Raw genomic sequence first — 20,577 nt, forward strand, 5'->3', positions numbered from 1 at the left:
CCAACCTCATTGTCAATGAGTTGTGCAACCTTCTCCACATCGGTATTGTGTCTCTGGGGGCTGATAACTTTGAATGAATCGGGCGATGGAAGCCATCTATCACACCAAATGTTCACTTTCCTCCCATTTCCAATCAACCATCGTGATCTCGCTTCAATAGTTTCCTTAGCAGCCATTAGACTTCTCCACACATAGGATGGCTTCTTTCCCACTTGTGCTTCCATAAACGTGCATTTTGCGAAGTATTTAGCTTTAAACACTCTGTGGATGAGAGAATCCGGATATTGGTTCAGCCGCCACCCTTGTTTTGCTAAGAGCGCCAAACTAAAGGCTTTTAAGTCTTTAAAACCCATACCACCCTCTAATTTGGGCATGCACATTTTTTCCCACGTTATCCATGCCATCTTCCTTTCCTTCTCCTTCTGACCCCACCAAAATTGGCTCACCAAGGCATTTAACTCTCTACAAAGGAAATCCGGGAGTTTGAAACAACTCATCGTATATGTTGCAGTTGCTTGGGCAATCGCTTTAATGAGAATTTCTCTCCGTGCATTTAATAGTAACTTGCCCTTTCACCCCGCTATTTTCCTTCCCACTTGGTCCTTTATCCTGTTAAAAGCCTTCCTCTTTCCTCTCCCCACTAGGGTAGGCAATCCCAAAAAGTGGTCAATTTTAAAAAATGGTCAATTCTATCTTTAAAAAGTGGTCAATTTTAACCATGGAAATATCCTTCCTCACTAAAAAAGAAGTAGATAGAGAGAAAGATATTCACCTGTTGGTACGACAAAGTCATCCTTCTTTGGAACTTAAATCCAGTCGGTGGAATTAAAGTCTTCTTTTATAGGGCTGGTCAAGGAATTTAATTCCTAAATGTGTAGTTAAGATTAGTATCTATAGGAAAAGAGTTTATCTGAAGGAGGAGATAGGGCATTGCAAGTTACTTGTTGTACTTATAGAATAAAACTAAACTGCTTGCTGATAAAAATGAATTAGAGTCCTAGTAGTATAATATTCTTTTTTAGTTCTTTAAAAATCTAAAAATTTAATAAAATTTCTGCAATTTGGTGAAATCACATGGTGCAACTACGGCGTCTAAGCCCAACTTTTATTATATATAATATAATATGATTTTCATACACCAATCATTACTTTACTCGTTACTCTCACTTCTTCAAAAATACTAGTTACTAATATCACTTTGTTTAGAGATAAAATGCTAAATATTTATCCTAATACTATCACTAATTTGTTTATAGATAAGATGCAAATTAAATATGCAAAAGGTTATTGTTGTTGTAACAAGGTTTTCTTTCAAACCAGTTGAAAAAACTCTTCTCTATCATAAAATCATTCATGCTTATAGCTTAAATAACTCACATAACTCTTTAAATATGTTATATGATTAAAAGTACATGTAAATAGTTTATCAATCATTATATTATGGGTTGGAGGACTTTTTCTCCACATTGGTTTGTAGAGAAACGTTTTCCCTTCTTATTGAGAGACTTTTGTTTGTGAAAATACAGAAAATTACAAATAAAATATAAAAAAAATTACAACAATTATTTTTTGAAGGAAAAAAGTTGGTTACAAACTTGGTTGTAGCTAATGACAACAACTGTACTCAATATTTTTGTATGCGATGTAAATTTGAACAAATCTGCAATTAAATAGCATTTTTTTATTATATCTTTCATGTTTACAAAATTTTTACAAAATTTCCAGAATATCAAAGATCAATAGTTATATTATCAGTTAAATGTTTAAATTTCAACTTTTTGTATTATTAAATTATGTGAAAAAATAAGTTTATAGAATGAATAATAAATAAAATCCGATAGACATAAAACATGAAATCTAATTGTTAAATTTTCAAAATATGTATTATTTTTTTTAGTGAGAGTTGTAGCAATTGGTTACAACCAAATTTGTTACTAAATTTTGTCATTTAATTTCTTGAATATATTGAGACAATTAGAAATATTGCTCCTCCTAGGATTAATGTTCTCACTTTTACCATTTTCCCTTGCATTACTCTCCACACTTACAAATAAATTAGCATTCGCTTTCCGTATTAAATTTTTACAAAAATACTAATTAACTGTATTCACACAAAACTCTCGCATTATATTATTTGATTTGCCAACGTATCATTTAATTAATTTATAAAAATAATATTTTAGTAGTAAAATGCTCCAACACATTTCAAGAAAAAAAAGTCACAAAACCATTGCATCTCTTTTTCTTAATTATTGCATTTCCATGATTCATTATAAATATTACATGTCCAAGATTCATGGCATTATTAGTTATTACAAGAAGTTTCTAGCACGTAACTATAACATATATATCATTGTCCTTAAAGACTTTAATCCGGAGAACTGGACCACTAGCCTTACTGTCCCACTACACGTCATTCATTAGGACAACGATATAGAGTATGAGTAAAACACAATATATGAGATAGAAAATTTAGACTCTTCCTTACGGCCTAAACACATGCTACACAACACATCAAAGACTCCCACGAGAATGGCCAATAATCTCATCCACAAAATCTTGGATATTCCGGTCTGAGGACCCACCATCGGCTACCGCCGCACGTGCCGCCCGCTTGAACTCCGCCACGTTTTTCTTGAATTCCTCAGATCTCGGCCCAGTCATAATTTCTTCAATGCATCTTTCTACTTCCATGGTTGCCACAAACCCATCACTCCCTGGCTTAAGCCTCACACCCACGTTTAAAACTTCAGCAATAAGCTTTGCGTTTGTGGGCTGGTCAGTCCACTGAGGATATGCAATCATTGGCACACCTGTAGCTGTGGCTTCTAGCAAGGAACTCCAACCACAATGTGTTAAAAAGCATGCAATAGACGGGTGAGCTAAAACCTTTGTTTGAGGACACCAAGTTACTATATGGCCTCGGTCTTTTGTTTCTTCCAAAAACCCTGGTGGGAATTCTTCTTCACCTTCTGGTTTTGGCACTTCTGAACGTTTCAACACCCAAAGAAATGGACGATTACTGTTCTTTAAGGCTGTTGCAATGCTCACTAACTGCTTACCTGATAACACTATGATACTCCCAAATGAAACGTAGATAACTGACGAAGGTGGTTGATGATTGAGCCAATCCATGCATGATTCTAGGGGCTCCCACATTTCTATGCCAATATCGAGATTTGGGTCTTCACCAAGTATGGAAGGAGGGACTAGTGGACCAACAGCTCGTATTGGGCAAAGCTCAGCCATGGAATCAATGGCTTCCTTCTCAAGCTCATAGAATGTGTTTCCCAGTACCCACTTAAGCTTCTTCAAGTTTTTGAACACTTGGGCGAATAGCTTTGGTACACTACCAAATGGATTTGATGGAAGAACAAATGATGGTAGGTCATGTGTGTGCAACAATGGCAAGCCTGGTAATTGAACACTCATGTCTGGGTTTGTAGGAGTAGGAAATGGGAGGAGTTTGTTATGAAAGTGGTGGTAAATGGCATAGAGAGCACAAGGTTGGATCCATAGCATGGCACATGGAATTTTATGCTCTTCAGCAACGTCAGCTACCCATGGCACAAAAGTATTGTTGATGATGCAAGAAAGTTTTTTATGTTCACCATGGAAGCGATTTTTGATGAGGTTTGAGAGGCTAAGGGGTCCAAATTTACTTAGGGTCTCCATGTAGAGATCAATATTGGCCTTGCGGTCATATTCGATGGTAAAGCCATCAGAGTAGAATAGTAGTTGGATTCCGGAGATGGAATTGGTGGTGGTGATGGAGGAAGATTTGAACATACGTTGCTGAAATACTTCTGTGACTGCAAGGGTGACATGCAGGCCTTTAGAGACAAGGCGTTTTCCTAGTCTAAGCAAAGGGTTAATGTGACCTTGAGCGGCAAATGCCACCATTAGCACATGAATTTCTTCTTTTTGCTCATTCAAGGCCATGATTCAACGCGCACACACAGAATTTGGAGGAGGAGATGAGTTCAGATAAAGAGATATTTGGGTGGTTGGTAATGAATAACGGTAGAGGCAGATATATATAAGATAAGGAATAAGGTAACTTCGGCTATCGTAGGCAATGACGCAGTTGTGGGCTGCGAAGTAACAAAAACCTAATTAGACATTAATATTGGTATTAGGGATCGATTGATTCAATAAATATCACTGTATAGCTCTTACAGATTGATATTTCATCAATCACAAAAATGCAATTTAGATAATAATTTATTATGTTGTTAATGTTGCACCAATCACTTTTATTGTTATGTTTGTTTGTAAACTTTTTGTAATAAAATTGGAAATAGTTTTAATATTTTCCAACCAAAAGGACAAGAAAGGATCAAGCATTTTCCTTTTAAAAAATTGCCAAAGGTACTACAAATTTACTACAAAGTGTTTAAAATTTGATATGACTGCAATAAATGTGATTGTTAATTTGTTACCATTTCAACAATATAATAAATAAATGTTAAATTCTTTTTCATAATTGATAATATATCAATTTGTATGTAAGATTATGTAGAAAATTTTAAATATCAATAGCATTACTCATCACTTTTTCTGTGTTAGTAAAATTTTTGGCTAATGCCTCGGCTTGTATCCTCCAACCTTTCGTCATTAAATCACTGACATGGTAGTGGATCAACAAGTATCATGTCCAAACTTCAAACCTAATTAAGATTTTTAAACGTAAACTAATCTAATATGGATTAAACCCCTCCCAATTTGAGACCCAATGTAGTTGCCCATTTAGTCAATCAATTTATATTTCCTGCTTAGAGAGGATCTAGAATCCTTAATGATGAATAATTACATAATATTTCAAGAGTAACCCACTATTCATGTCAGAGAAAAAATCATTTTTCTCAAAATATTGAATAATTTTCCCTTAATTGTAACGAAAACTGCGAAAGATCATAGAGAAGTAGAAAAATGGAAAAATTATGATAATGAACAAAGTAATTGAAATACCAAATCAATGGCCTGATTTTGCTGTGATAACTTCTTAATTTCCTTTATTTTCTCTTTTGTTCCTTTATTTTTTTACCTTGATTCTTGGCTTTTCTCACATTTTCCTATACATTCTACCTGATATATAAGATTTTTTTTTTACCTTGATTCTACCCGATATATAAGATTATGATCATGTAGATTTCTTAGAATGGCTCCACTATAAAATATTTGAAATGGTATCCATCCATTTTGAAATGAATGGAATAGATTTTAACACATCATTAGTATTTAAACAAATATTAATTATTATCATTTTGCTATCTATTTGATGATGAGACAAAATTTATTGCATTCATTTTAAAATGAATAAGATTTTAGGAATTCTATAGTAAAATTCTCCTTAAAACTCTAGAGGATAAAAGTTAAGTAAATGACATTTCTAGTTAAATATATATTAGCGAGAGAAAACTAAGTCAAAAAATTCCTTAGGCTAATGATGATGATGGTGACAATCTTTTTTTGGTCAAATAATTGATGATACTTGTTAATAAGATAGTTGCGATCATTAAAACTAATTAATATTGAATGAGTTTTGAGGACATAATTATATATATATATATTTTTTGAGAATCTATATATATATATATATATATATATAAATATAATGAATGAGTGTAATTGCTTGCACCCAATCAACAATATGTGGCTACCACCGGGCCTGTTGGCCCAAGTGGTACCCGGTCTCCTTAGTGACCTTCAGCTCAGGGGTTCGAGCCCCTGCACCTGCATAAACAATTACCTAGCAAAAAAAAAAAAAAAAAAATCAACAATATGTGGCTCTACCACTGAATGTCGGTCCTGCTCTTGTATCGGCACATGGGAAAGCCCTTGTCTTCTTATTCATTGATTCTCAGTCTCATTTGTTCCAAGCAAATAATGTGTCAACCATCTCTTTGATTTCTTAGTAGGAGGAATATTTTTATTCTACTTCAGTTTTGGCCACTAAAAGCAGATCTACAGGCTCTACTTTCTTTGTCCTTTATTTACCTTCTACTGCTATAATTTGTGTCCATTTATTTTTCTACTGTCTTTTTCTGGTCCTATGGACAGACTCCACCAACAACTTGGGCCTTGAGAAAAGGCATAATATAGATACTAAAAAAATTTAATAGGTATCCTTAGAGCATATTTCTCATCAAAGGTTTCAAATGCTAAATATGCTATTTTTTAACATTTAATTCTAAAAAAGCACACTACATTAAAGGTGCTATATGCTATAAGTTTTGACATCCAACTACAATGGGCTACTATAGCAGCCCACTGTAGCAAGATGTTAAAAAAAAAATTTATTTGTTTAATCAAACATGTGTGCCCTTTTCCTCTTTTCATCATGACACGCTCCACCTTTTCCCTTTTCTTTTCTGCCTCTTCGCACTTCTTCTTTTCTTTTTTCTTTTTTATTTATTTATTTATTTTATTATTTTTTTTTATGGTTCTTCCTTCTCCCATGCCTCTACCTCCTCTTTGCTTTTTTTTTTATTCTCTGCCTCTTCGCACTTCTTCTTTTCTTTTTTCTTTTTTATTTATTTTATTATTTTTTTTTATGGTTCTTCCTTCTCCCATGCCTCTACCTCCTCTTTGCTTTTTTTTTTTATTCATTCTCCCTCAACCCAAGCCGCTGCTTCCCTTCCCTCAACCCACGCCGCCAAACCCAGCTGCTCTCCCCTACTCTCTTTGACCGAACCCACCATCACAAACACAACCTCTTCTCTTCTTCCTCTGACTAAACCCACAATCACAAACTCAAGCTCTTCTCTCCCTGATTGGACCCACAATCAAAAACCCAACCGCTTGTCTTCTTCCTTTGACCGAACCCACTCTTCTCTCCCTGACCGAACCCAAAAACCCATTCTTGAAACCCATCTGCTCATCTCAAAACCGAAGATTCAAGGGAGGGGATTTGGCTTCCATTTGGATCAGACTGAAGCTCCATGGGTATAAACAATGGGTTATTAGGTTTTGGTTTGGGTTAGGGCAGGGACGGACCCAGGATTTCAAGCTGGGGGGGTCGGAGTTAAGCGAATTTTTTTTTTTCAAATTCGCATCCATATGGTATTAAAAAACTATCAAACAAGAAAAATACACAAAAATCATTGTTTCTTAATATATTAAGATACAATCAACTACCAACAAAAATAAAATACACGAAACACTATTGCTTCTTAATACAATCATCTATGAAAAGGGAACTCGATGCTCTTTTAGATCTTCAAAATCATCTATGATTGAATCCGAACTAAATGTCAAAGCTATATCCTTTTCAAATTATAAATTTAGTATTTTTCACCTCTTTTCAATTTATAAATTTATCTAATTTAGCATTATGACTTAACAATAAGCGCAAGTGAATCACTGTTATTTTCTTAAATTTATGTGATAATTTACTATATTATATAATTTATTTTTTTCTTTTGTCTTTGGTCTTTGTATTTCTGCTTTTATTTATCTCTTTGTCTTTGTCCTGTCTCCTTATTTCTGACTCTCACCCAGACCCACTACCAACACTATGAATTTATTATGTACTACTAGCAAAAAAATTTCCTAACTTTACCATTTTTTTTCTTTCACTTCACTTGTCCCTATTATTGCCCAACTACCGGTCAATAAATAATCAAATATATTCTATCTCTCTCTCTCTCTCTCTCTCTCATCTATATAATATAAGAGAGAGTCACAAACACAGATTGACAGAGAGTCACAAAGTCAAAAAGCCAAAAAAAAAAAAAAAAAAACACCACAGGCACAGATTCAATTCACAATCAGTTCATCACTATCAGTAAAAACACAAATACCACAAGTCCACAAGCACAGATTGTTAGATTCAGAGATTCACAAACAATCAAAAATTATATTAGGTTTTGAAGGATAGATTAAATACTTGTGAACTATGAAGGCTAGAGCAACGAAGCTGGGCTGGGTATATCAAGCAACCGACAGGAAGATGGGTCTCACATCGACGTGGCGGCGTTGGTGAGTGGCCGTTTGGGTCTACGATAGGCGACAGTTGAAAGGGACTGGGACAGGTTTGCGAGATGGGTCTCGCGTGGTGGCAGTGTCACAGCATGGGCAGCGGCAAGATGGGTCTCTCTCACCTCTCACTCTCTCAGTTCCTCTCTGTACTACTCTCTACTCTCTTAGTCTGTCTCACCTCTCACTCTTTGTCTCACCTCTGCCTTTCTCTTCTTCTTTTTCAATTCGTTTTTCCGTTTGTTTTGGACTACTGGGTTAGTGGGTTTACTCTTTTCTTTTTTTAACATTTACATGGGCTGGCAGACTCAGTGGGATGGTTTAGGATTTTTGGAGGGGGGCTGGGCTAAAAAGAAAGGGGCAGGCCCAAGTCTTCTTCTTGTTTTTTTTTTTTTTGGGAAAATTTACTTACTAATTTTTTTGTTTTTGGGCCCAGGGGGGACCCGGGCCCCGTTAGGCCCCCACCTGGGTTATGTTTTTGGTTAGAATCTTTTATGTTGTAATTCAACATTTCATCACTGATTGGGGCAAAGCTTCTAGCCAATTCAACTCCAAAATAGGTTAGTTATATTTGTCAATCTTTCTATGATTTTGGTTAGAATCTTTTATGGAGCTTTGATATGGTATTGTAATTCAACATTTCAATCTAGTTGTGATCTGTGCATTATATTATGTTTTTGTTTTTGTTCTTGTTCTTGTTCTTGTTATAGTTCATTGACTTTTATCACATAATTGATTTACTCTAGTTCTAATTATTTTCTCTTTTTATTGGTTCTAATTTTATAGTACTTATTGTATTTTATATTGAACTTCAATTGATTGTCTTGTTTTTATTATCTTATACTCTTGGTGATTTGGGTGCCTTGTAGAAGTGTCTTTAATAAGTAGGTTGTGTCATTTTGTACATTATCTACTTATGGATGCACAAGGATACTTGCCGTTTTACACTGGTATCATACAAGGGGAAATTGATGTTAACTTGCCTTTGTTAGGTGAAACCAAAAATAACCCAATGTCTGTTTCTAATTCTCCACCTGAAGTTGAGATCAACACCTCTAATAAACCGAGACGGAGTACCAACTTTAGTGTAGAGGAGGATAATATCTTCGTTTCGGCATGGCTCAATACTAGTATTGATGTTGTGCATGGTAATGAGCAGAAACAAGAAACATTCCATAAAAAAATTTGGCAATACTTCTGCCAACACAATTTATCCGACACCACACGTATTGTTGTCTCCCTATCAAGTCGATGGGGAATGATTAATAGGGAGACAAGTAGATTTTGTGGGTTCATAGCTACACTTGGAGCAACCCCTTATAGTGGTACAATTGAACATGACACAATTATAAATTAAATTGCAATAGTTTCAAAATAGATATTCATCAATAGTTTGAAGATACTAATTATGTTCTATTTCTTTTAATTTTTTTTTTAAATTGAAAATGCAAAGGCTATGTATAAAAATAGAGTCAAAAAAGACTTTCCATTTGAACATTGTTGGAATGTGTTGAAGCACCAACCAAAATGGAGCATGCCTAAGGAAAATTCGAGAGTAGTGCTACCTCCAACTCTAGATTCAATATCTATTGCCAATGGGGATGATGTGTCCTTAGTTGATGACACTACCAATCGAAAGAAAAAGGCTTGTGGGAAAGATGTTGGAGAATATTTGGCAAAGAAAATGAAAGTTATTGAGAACTTACAAACAAGAAAAAGAGTCTTTGCATCAAAGCGGAAAAGGTTCGATTGGAAGAGTTGGGGGATAAGGAAAGAATTCGATTGGAAGAGTTGAAGGATAGGGATAGAATTTGATTTGAGGAGAAAAGAATTCAAATGGAGGAGAAAGGAATTAGAATTGAAAGAGAAAAGTTTTGTATCAAAAGCATGATAGAGGATGAGAGAATCATGTGTGGACACAAGTGGCATGTTCTGGGCACAAAAACTTTTTTATGAACAACTCCAAGAGCGAATCCTTGCAAGACAAGTGTCAAGTAAATAGTTTGATAGTTAAAACATGTAAATGATGTCTTGGATAGACTTTATTTTGGTAGTAGTTTATCAACTTTGTTATGTTAGAAAAGGGGTTGATGTATTTTGCTGTGTTAGATCAACCGTGTGATGTTAGAAAAATGGTTGATGTATTTTGTTGAAACCTAAATCAACTTTATTACGTTAGAAAATGGTTGATGTATTTTGTTATTTTATACTATATATGAAAAATGAATGTATTTTATCATTGTGTTCTTTGATATTTACTTGCTTATCTTTTTGTGTGGATGACTGAATTATTCTTACAATGGATGCATGTTATGTTTTGGTGCCATACATGTTATGTTTCGCCATTTTATTGTGATAGGAAGATCATCTGTGAAGAGCAAATTTGATTTTACCATTAGTACCTTGCTCTTGAATTGTACCAGGAGATAGAATTTAATTGCAGCCAAAAATATATAATTGATTTTAGCTATTAGGATAGTATGACTTATGTAGTGAGTTTTTTACAGCAATGTAATTGGACTCATTTTTATTTTTCCATGGCAGTTTAATGAATAAAATTTATACCATCTTTGTACTGTGTTTGTTTTCATTGTAACTTACAATTTATGAGTATTTGGGGTTACTTTTAGATGTTGGCTCATATTCCTTGTGAGAGAAACAATATGGCCATATTTAGTAGAAAGCTTGCACTCAAATAGACCTATTATGCAGTAATATGTATTAGTTTCATTTGCAAATTGCTTTTTCATAGTGTTGTTGCTTTCCATATACGGCCACATACATATATGTTTACTTTGCTTGATGAAAATTATTAACTTTAGGCTGTTTTGTCATATTTATTACGGCTTTAGTAATTACCTGCAATTTGATCTCTCTCTACAAATTAAAGCCCCAAAAAAACAATTTTCTTCTCATCAGAATTAAGTACTTTGCTTGATGTAAGTCATTAAGTTTTTGACTTTCAGCTCTCTCTCTCTCTTCATTTTTATTTTTATTTTTTTTTAAGATTTCATTTCATTTTCATTTTGATTAAGATTTGGTTGGGTTGGAAGTTGGACTTTAGTTGGGTTGCTTCATCAAATTGGTTTTTGTTCCTTTCTTCAAATCAATTAATTGCTTTTATGGACACAAAGATCTACTTAATTAAGTTTGGACCTCTTAAGTTGTACCATAGAATGTGAATTTTTAGGTCATGGAAATCTTAAAGAATTTTTGTGTTGAAGCATTATGATTTTGAAATATCTTAAAAGAACTTAGAGATTTACAAAAGGTTTCCCTTGACTTGCAATGCAGTTAAATATTAATCAAACTTCTTAATGGAAACTACATCCATGGTTGGAACTTTTTTTTTTTTTTTTTTTTTCATTTTTGCTATTTTATGATTTATTCTTTTACTTTTTCCCATAGATATAGTAATCTTATTTTGTGTTTCTTATATTTATTGATGGTTATGGTTTTTGTGCAATGGTTTGAATATTGGAATGGAATAACACACACACACACAATTAGCCATATGAAAATTTTGTGGTTTTACGATTGGTGAGGTCATGCATCTTTGATTTTTTCAGTTTTGGTAGATTATATTTTTTGGTTTTCTAAATAACATATCTCTCTCTCTCTCTCCTCTTTTTTTTTTTGCCACCTCTTTGGCTTCTCAATTCCCTACAAAGCCTTCCAAAAAAATGTTTGAACTAAAAATATTTTTTTGTCATTATGCCAGCCGATTTTGCTATAATTTTTGGCTCTAGGGAAAATGTTTCAAATAATAAAGTAGTGTTGCACTCAAAATTTGTTATTTGGTAATTGAAGGCTTTTAGACAAAGCATATCCGGTACATTCTCTGCTTATATTCCTTTTATATATTAACATATGCCTTTTTTATTTTTGAATATGCAGATGTTAGGAGTTTTGATTTATGTGGACTATGTTTGGATAACTATATAGATATATTTTAAAATGGTTTGAGTTTAACAACTTCTTTTTAGAATACAACATTTTTGAAAGGGCTTTCATCTGTATATTTAGGACTTTTTATGTTTTATTTTCATCTTGAACAATTGACATTTTCTGCAAGGTTTGCATGTGTAAATTTTGAGATATTTATGTTTTATTTTCATCTATGAGTAGAATGTGATGTTTATAAGAATTATAGCAAAAGTTCATTACCTGAACCATGTTAACCTTATTTAAATGGTTAAAAATTAACTCTTCTTATTGAGATCATAGTTCTAAAGACAAAAGTCCAGGGTTAAGTTCTTTCGTTTTTGTATAGATAAATCGCCAATGGTGAAGTGTAATGCTAACATTGAAAGATAATCACAAGCAATATATGCAATTAGTGCCTTCCTAAGTCCAACACATTCTTTCTTCTATTTTTGCCCAATCAAAATTAGTGCTTCCCCTATTTAACTTCAAGTGAATTAGTGCTTCCTTTTTGTTTTATTGAAGTCATTCATAATTTGCAAAGCTAAAGATAAAAATTATGTTAATGAAAAATTGTATTGATGATGTATACAACATGTGCACCTTGTTTTATAATTTTGTCTATATATCTATTTTCAATGGAGTTTATTACTTATCAAAAATATATTTTTGTTTTCCAATTTTTTCTTGAAGGTAGTATTCATGGGTAGCTCTTTGTTTCGCAAATTGCTTCTTGATGACTCCGATGAGGATGAAATAATCAAAGAAGTTGTCATGGATTCAACATTACGACGTAAACGTCGTTCCTATATTAGATGTAATCATTTGGCAGGCCAGAAAGGCTTTACCTTGACTACTTTGCCGACTTATCAGTTTATCCAAAGAAAGTATTTCGGAGGAGATTTTGGATAAGTCGTTCTCTTTTTCTCAATATTATTTCTAATGTAGAAGCTCATGATCCATACTTTGTCCAAAAAAGAAATGGTGGCAAAAAGCTTGGGTTATCTTTCCTTCAAAAGATCACTGTTGCACTCAGGATACTTGCATATGGATTAACGGGTGATTTTATGGATGAGTATGTGCAGATTGGAGAAATCACTACCCTACAGAGTTTGGAAAAATTTGTTACTGCGATGTTTGATATTTTCTCTGAGGAATATTTGAGGAAGCCAAATAATGAAGACAAAAGGCCCATGACAAAAGGCGTGGATTTCCAGGTATGTTAGGTTTAGTTGATTGCATGCATTGGAAATGGAAAAATAGTCCATGTGCGTGAAAAGGTCAATATTATGGTCATATTTGTGAGCTGACTATTATTTTGGAAGCAGTGGCATCGTATGATTTTTGGATATGTCATGCATTTTTTGGGTTACTTAAGTCAAATAATGATATTAATGTGTTAGAATGGTCACCTGTATTTTCTAGGCTAGCACAAGGACGTGCTCCTCTAGTTAATTACTCAATCAATGGTAATAACTACACAATGAAATATTACTTACTGATGACATATATCCAAAGTGGGCAATATTTGTGAAGACAATTCTAGCTCCACAAGGAGAAAAAAGAATATTATTTGCAAAAGCCCAAGAAGCGTATAGGAAAGATGTTGAGCATGCATTTGGAGTACTACAGGCACAATTCGCAATTGTTCATGGACCTGCATGATTTTTCTATCCTAAAATGCTCCAAAAAATCATGAAAGCGTGCATAATTCTCCATAACATGATTGTAGAAGATGAGCAAGATGAAAATGAAGCGGTAGACTTCGATTAAAAAAAATTGATAAAGTGAATAATCCTTCTATACAAGTGTCACGTGAGCATGCAAATGGATTTATGGCATTCATTCAAAGTTTTGAACGTATTAGAGACCAAGAAATTCATTCTCAACTCCAATCGGACCTTATTAATCATTTATGGTAATTACATGGCGAGTCGTAGGAACTTCAAGTGTGTGAGTTTTTGTTGTTGAAAACTATATATGCACAGGTTTGACTTAAAAGAGATTTTGGTTATGATTTGTTATTTGGCGAAAAGCACATTTTAGTCCCTACATTTTCAGACTATTTCCATTTTAGTCCCTACATTTTATTTTTACCGCTTTTAGTCCCCATCCTGAAAAATGCTTCCCGTTTTGGTCCTTGCCGTTACATCAGAAACAGAAAAAGCTGACATGGCAAACGACAAAAATAAATAATATTAAATTAATGTCCACGTGGCTAAATTAATAATAAAAAAATGTTTTTAACATTAAAAAATACCACGTCAGCATCTAAATTTAAAAAATTAATTTATTAATTTTAACTAAATAAAAAAAATTAAAAACAGAATTAAAAACTAAAAATCATATGATTTGAGATTTAAGTGTCTTGAACAAGAACAACAAGAACACAAATCAGATTCATGAACACAAACCCAGAATTAAAAAAAAAAAAAAAAAAAAAAAAAAAAAAAAAAAAAACAAACAAACAAGCAAGCAAGCAAGCAAAGCAAAACAAAACAAACAAACAAAGATTGGCCACAGATCCTCAACAAATCCCAAAAAAACCCAGATCCTCTATGCTTCTCTCTTTCAGATTTGGACTGATAGACCACCCAATCACTACTGATTGGCCATGGGGTTAAAGAAAGAGACAAAGACGATGAGTTAGAGAGAGAACGAACTAGACATCAAGAGATTGAACTAAGAAGAAGAAAGATCTGGGTTTTAATCACAGAGCGAGATCTTGGTGCAAAGCTCTTCGGGACTGAGATTGTAAGAGCAATCCACGTTAGCAAACTCTCATCCTAAAGTTCTCTCTATTTCTCTAGAAATTTTCTTGCTTCTAGATATTTTCTTGTTTCTAACACTCTCATTCGCCCCTCATTTCTTTATTTTATTGTCTTTGTGGGACATTTACACTTTGGTACACAATGCACGCACCATCATTGGGTCACAGTACACATTCTAATTCTAATTTATATGCATGCTCCGATTTTTGCTCACCTGAACACAAAGCACACAAGCACAAAAACCCAGCATTTGAGCAGGTGTTCTTCACGCGCTTCCACCACCGCTGTGATTCGTGGTCGGCTCGTGAGGCCTTTAGCCTTCACACCTTCATTATGTGGGTCACGCGCTGAGTATGGATCTCCTAGGTAGTAGATCAAAGCTTGGAAGTTTGAGATTGTGGGTTTAAGAGAGTAGCTTTTGGTTCGGGTAGAGAGAAAGAAAATGAGATGAGAGAGCTTTGGAAGCCCTCCATGGGTGGTGGTGCTTGATGTTTATCGTGGAGGAGTTGGAAGCTCCATTCCGTTTAGATCTGAGTGTTTGGAGAAATTAAGAGAATCGGTTTAAGAGATTTGGAGTTTCTGTGTTTAGACTTTAGAGAGAGAAGGCGAGAACCACCTTCGTGGTGGTGTTTGCCATTTGGATTAGAGTGAGATCTGGATTTTTTTTTTTTTTGAATTTTGGGTTTGGGTTCATGTATCTGGGTTTGTGTTCTTGTTCAAGACATATTTAGACCTCAAATCATATAATTTTTAGTTTTTAATTTTTTTTATTTAGTTAAAATTAATAAATTAATTTTTTAAATTTAGATGCTGACGTGACATTTTTTAATGCCAAAAAATATTTTTTTATTATTAATTTAGCCACGTGGACATTATTTAATATTATTTATTCTTGCCGTTTGCCACGTCAGTTTTTTCCGTTTTTGATATAACGACAGGGATCAAAACGGGAAGCGTTTTTCAGGATAGGGACTAAAAGCGGTAAAAATAAAATGTAGGGACTAAAATGGGAATAGTCTGAAAATGTAGGGACTAAAATGTGTTTTTCGCCTTGTTATTTTGCATACTTTAGATTTTAGAATTTGGAGTCATGGGTAGCCAACCACATGTGCTAGTCATATGATATGGTACTTATTGAACAAATAAAGTATTAAGATGTTTTTAGAGTGTTTATTGAAAGCTTTGAGTTTTGTTGTGATTTCACAAATGGCCTTTACAGTTAGAAATTGTATTAGCCATTGCATTCTTACAAATTACAAAAGTTAGCACATTGTATGAATTATTTCCTCCAAGAAGCATTTTTTGGTTTTATGGTTTTGGGTTTATTTGTTTCTAAAAAGAAGTTTACAATGCTAGTTGATGCTCTACTTTCTTTGGTATCTCTTGCAGATTGTGAAATGGAAGTTGATGAGTGAAACTGCACAAGTATTGATTCAAAAACAAAAGGCTGAGAGTTGTGACACAGCAACTTATCAGGTATGATTCCTTATTTTTTTTGCCTGCCTGTGGGAAATTTAGGTTTGAGATTGGTGTAGACACTTAATTTTGCACCCATGATTTAACCAGGGAGAATGACTTGAATGACCATTCATGTACCTCAAAAATCATGATTGCATTACATGCATCAGTTTGTTCTTGCATTACATACATCAATTTGTTCTTGCATTACACGCATTAATTCATTCATTACATATCATAGAAATGATTTTGAGATTCTAATGGTTGCAACAATGTTTCCGGTTTCCAAATCGGACCATTGGATCGAAAGATATGGTATGATCAAGTTTGCACGGTCAGCATGCATTGTGTTTAGGTAAGGACAACCACGCATGATTAATTTAAATTAATTCTGATTGTTTAAACCATTAAAATTAATTAAATAATTCTGTGATTGGTTGATAATTAGTGTTTAAAATAGGAATGCATGCACAGGAATAAAAGGGATGATTTGATAACATTAAAATTGTAGATAATCTGAACTTTATCAAGATTTATTTTAAGGTATTTATCTACAAGATAATTGTTCTTAAATAACCTAAATTAAAGACGGATGATAAAAACACGTTTAGGTATAAGGACCGGTCAAAAAACCCTAGAAAAGGAGTCCAAACAACACTCGAATGCAAAAGAACATTCAGAGTCCAAAGGCCAATTCGGCACTTTTGGAGTGCCAAACGGCACTCTAAAAGGGCCAAATTTTCCTTGGTTGAGCTTTGGCCTAACGGCCTTCGGGTGACGATAAGGCACATCCTTTTCGATATTTTTGCAAAATGATGCATTCGGATTCAAACCCTAATCGTATGTACCTATTTTTTAGAGCCCTCTGATCACTATAAATAGAGACTAAACTTCATAATTCAACGCATTTTTTCTACACTTTTGGAGGCATACGTTTTAGGCTCTCAAATTGCCCATATTTTCTAATCCCTTCTCTGAGTGTTGCTACTTAAATTAAGGTTTTTAGATTTCAAAGAGAATTGCATAAATTTCTTTGAACCATAAAACATCATCTCAAGAACAAAGAGTGCTCATGCAAGAGGTTGTTTCTTAACCCTTTTTCTTATGATGTGATGATGCATGTTATATCGTTTTCCTTTTCAAATGTCCATAACATGAATTGTTAATTATTGTTTTGTTTACATCATGATTTATTTTCTATTTTTTATGTGATTGTTATAATCTCTTTCTTGAATGTTAATAATCTGCATGTGAATGATTTTTTTTATTATTATTAAAATAAAATAGATCTACATCTTTCTAGATGTAGATCTGAATTTTTCTCAACATAAAAACAGATCTGCAACTTTTCTAGATGTAGATCTGAATTTTTCTCAATATAAAAACGGATCTACATCTTTTCTAGATGTAGATTTGAATTTTTCTCAATACAAAAATAGATTTGCATTTTTCTTAGATGTAGATTTGAATTTTTCTCAAACAAAAAGAGATCTGCATCTTTATGAGATGCAGATCTAAATTTTTCTCAAATCAAAACTAATTTGTATTTTTCTTAAGATACAAATATGATTTTTTAATACATGCAAGTTGTTGAAATAAAGAAAGAGATCATATGCTACTATGTTTGTGTTTGTTTTAATTCATGATTGCATAAATTCATATTGTGAGTGAAACTCTCTTCTTAAAAAAATCTTTTTCATTCTTTTTTAACAATAAAAATAGATTTGATTTTTCTGTCATTAAAAATCATTTTTTTTTATCATCATGACACAAATCTGAATTTGTATCTCCAAAAACCACTTTTTTCTCCACATACCATAAAACAGATTTGGTATCTTGACAAATCAAAATCAATTTTTTTACCAATCAAAACAATCTGATTATTTTCAAAAGAAGAGAGTTCATTCGTAAATAAATTTGTGTGATTTAATTTTTGGTGTCACATGTTCAACATATCATTCATGACATGCATGAGATGTTACATTGGTCACAAGAGTCTAGAAGACCAAACTTTGTTTGGGCGAAATGGGTGCCTAACACCTTCCCATTCCATAACCTAGCCTCAGGATTTAGGTCTTTGGCTAAGTAGATCTAGCCATGTCTTTATTTATTTTGGATAGAATATAACTAGGACAAAAGCCATGTAAATATTTGGTAGATTGTAAGTAGGACCTAAAGTTATGTAACTTTTCAATTTTCCAAATATGTAATATTTATTCAATCAATGAAGGGAACAATTCTGTCATATATTTGTATATATTTAGTTTTACTTATTTTTTTGTATAAAAAATAAGCGGCGACTCCATACCACTTACCCAAAAAGAGAGGTGCCCTAAAAGGTACTTGAATCTCCCTTTTTGAGGGACACTTTCGTCGAGGTCTCTCATAGTGGCGACTTCACTGGGGATGTCGAGGGCTAAGCTTTGTATTAGATTTAAGTGACCAAATATATACCTTTGTTTTGCATGGTTTTGCATGATATAGTTGTTGTTTGTTTATTTATGTTTGATGGGATGTTGTATGATATTTTCATGTATGGAATTTGGTGTTTACATTGTTTGTTAAAATCTTTCCCTAACTATCATTGTGTGTGCCATTCAAACAACAATGTATGCACTCTTTTTCAACAATTTTGTGGTGGTAGTAACCATGGATCACCGGTCTTCATTATATTCGGGTACCCAATGGCGAACTCACCAACTCATAGCCTAAAGTCACTGGATCATTTCCTATTGACTATAATGAAAAAACCATGCCGTTTGGACCAACGCAATGTTCATTACGTTACAAGTTGGGAGGTGTAACATTCTAGTTATGGGAAACAATGAAAAAAAAAAACCCACCCTACAACATAATGACTTAGAACCTACCCTTAGGTCGGTCCCAGTTAAAACTGCATTGCATGTTATGTGTGTTTGTTTTGATTGATTGATGGATGTGGATGGGGTCTTAGCTTTGATTAACCCGACCAAGCCTATCATTAGGGGAGAATCTGGTCAAGATCTGAAGGAAGGCTGCAAAGAGAACCAAAGCTTGACGCTCAAGCTAGTAGCTCCAATTCCAAGCACGTCACTCCCATCACAATACTGAAGCCTTCAAGCATAGAAGAGACTCCACTACTGCAACATCACAATCCCATCTTTGACCTCTAAGACAGTTCAAGCCACAAAAAGTTTGAAGCTCCTAGCAACATGGCAGAAGAGGGAGCACACCCAAACACAGAAGAACCCATGAATACCCAAGAGCTACTCAACACTATGATGGCTAGTCAGATTTAGCTGAGGGAAAACATGAATCGTATGATGCAATAATTTTAGAATTCAAAGGGTAATCAAGAGGAAGACAAGACTAATCATAATCCACCAGCTGTAGAAAGTGAGAAAAAGATCAATGAAAGGATGAATAAATGGAGGAGACGATTAGAAGAGCCCGTAAGATGGAGGAACTTATGGACTACAATTCTCTCTCCCTATTCCCCAATGCAAGGTTGCCACCCAAGTTCAAGATGCCAACCCTAGAAAAATTTGATTGGACTAGTTGCCCAAAGTCCCATCTGAAGATGTATATAAGGGCTATGCAGCCCTTAGGTGCGACCGAGGAAGTACTTGCTCAGATGTTCCAAAACACACTGACTGGAGCCGCTCTTAGATGGTTCCTCAACTTGGATGATGCAAGAGTAAGAAGTTGGGAGGACATCTGTCGAGAGTTTCACAAACACTACAAGTACAATATGGAAGTGGATATCATAAGGAGAGACCTGGAGACTACCAAGCAAGAGCCGAAAGAATCCTTCTTTACTTTCATTACCAAGTGGAGAGCCAAGGTCGTATAGATGATGAGTAGGCCAAGTGAGGAAGAGCAGTTAGCCATGGTTGTAAAGAATTTATTGCCTGTATACCATAAATACTTGTTTGCACAATATTTTCCCAATTTTAAAGCTTTAATTGCTACTGGAACCCAAATTGAGGATGCTATAAACAATGGCATTGTAAAGACTGATGACCTTCCAAGGTTTAGAAAGAATGTAGGGTCTAATTCCAAGGCTGCAGAAATTTCCAATATTCATAAAAATGATCCTTATCAATTGATTGCACCCATTGCACCTGTGCAAGTACCCCAAAGGCGTAGACCCAAGAGAGAATTTCATAAGTTGTATATGCCCACGAGCCAAGTGTTTGATAAGCTAAAAACAAAATGGTTACCGAAGCCCTTAAGCCCAAGACCAATTCCGAACCCTTTGCCCTTAAGGTTTGATGTGAATAAAAGATATGCTTACCACCAAGTCCCTAGTCATAAGACTGACCATTGTTTCACCCTTCATCATACAATTCAAGACTTAATAGACAACATGGTAATTGCGCCGCCTACAAGGCCTAGCATCACTAACAATTCGTTGCCCAATCACAATTTTGGTAAAGGATTAAGGATTAGTTGCTTGATGACT

At 34.1% G+C, this 20,577-nt stretch overlaps 2 protein-coding genes across 3 annotated transcripts; one reads left to right on the forward strand and one right to left on the reverse strand.

Moving 5' to 3' along the window:
- Nucleotides 1-2,239: 2,239 nt before the first annotated feature.
- LOC115968220 (limonoid UDP-glucosyltransferase-like) lies at nucleotides 2,240-4,074 on the reverse strand. Its single transcript, XM_031087539.1, has one exon. The coding sequence runs from the start codon at nucleotides 3,940-3,942 to the stop codon at nucleotides 2,515-2,517; it is 1,428 nt and encodes a 475-aa protein (XP_030943399.1). The 5' UTR covers nucleotides 3,943-4,074; the 3' UTR covers nucleotides 2,240-2,514.
- Nucleotides 4,075-7,141: 3,067 nt separating this feature from the next.
- On the forward strand, nucleotides 7,142-20,083 carry LOC115968221. 2 transcript variants are annotated; one of them, XM_031087540.1, is made up of 4 exons: nucleotides 7,142-8,540; nucleotides 12,598-13,121; nucleotides 16,065-16,151; nucleotides 19,118-20,083. In XM_031087540.1, exons 2-4 carry the CDS (start codon nucleotides 12,972-12,974, stop codon nucleotides 19,283-19,285), a joined length of 405 nt encoding a protein of 134 aa, XP_030943400.1. In that variant the 5' UTR covers nucleotides 7,142-8,540; nucleotides 12,598-12,971; the 3' UTR covers nucleotides 19,286-20,083. The 2 variants fall into 2 exon arrangements, 1 of the variants encoding a protein (XP_030943400.1); XR_004086703.1 differs by lacking the exon at nucleotides 19,118-20,083 and having other exon boundaries at nucleotides 12,602-13,121; nucleotides 16,065-16,277.
- Nucleotides 20,084-20,577: the final 494 nt, after the last annotated feature.

The sequence above is a fragment of the Quercus lobata genome, chromosome 11 (assembly GCF_001633185.2).
Source record: "Quercus lobata isolate SW786 chromosome 11, ValleyOak3.0 Primary Assembly, whole genome shotgun sequence".
In the NCBI taxonomy this organism is placed as follows: domain Eukaryota; kingdom Viridiplantae; phylum Streptophyta; class Magnoliopsida; order Fagales; family Fagaceae; genus Quercus; species Quercus lobata.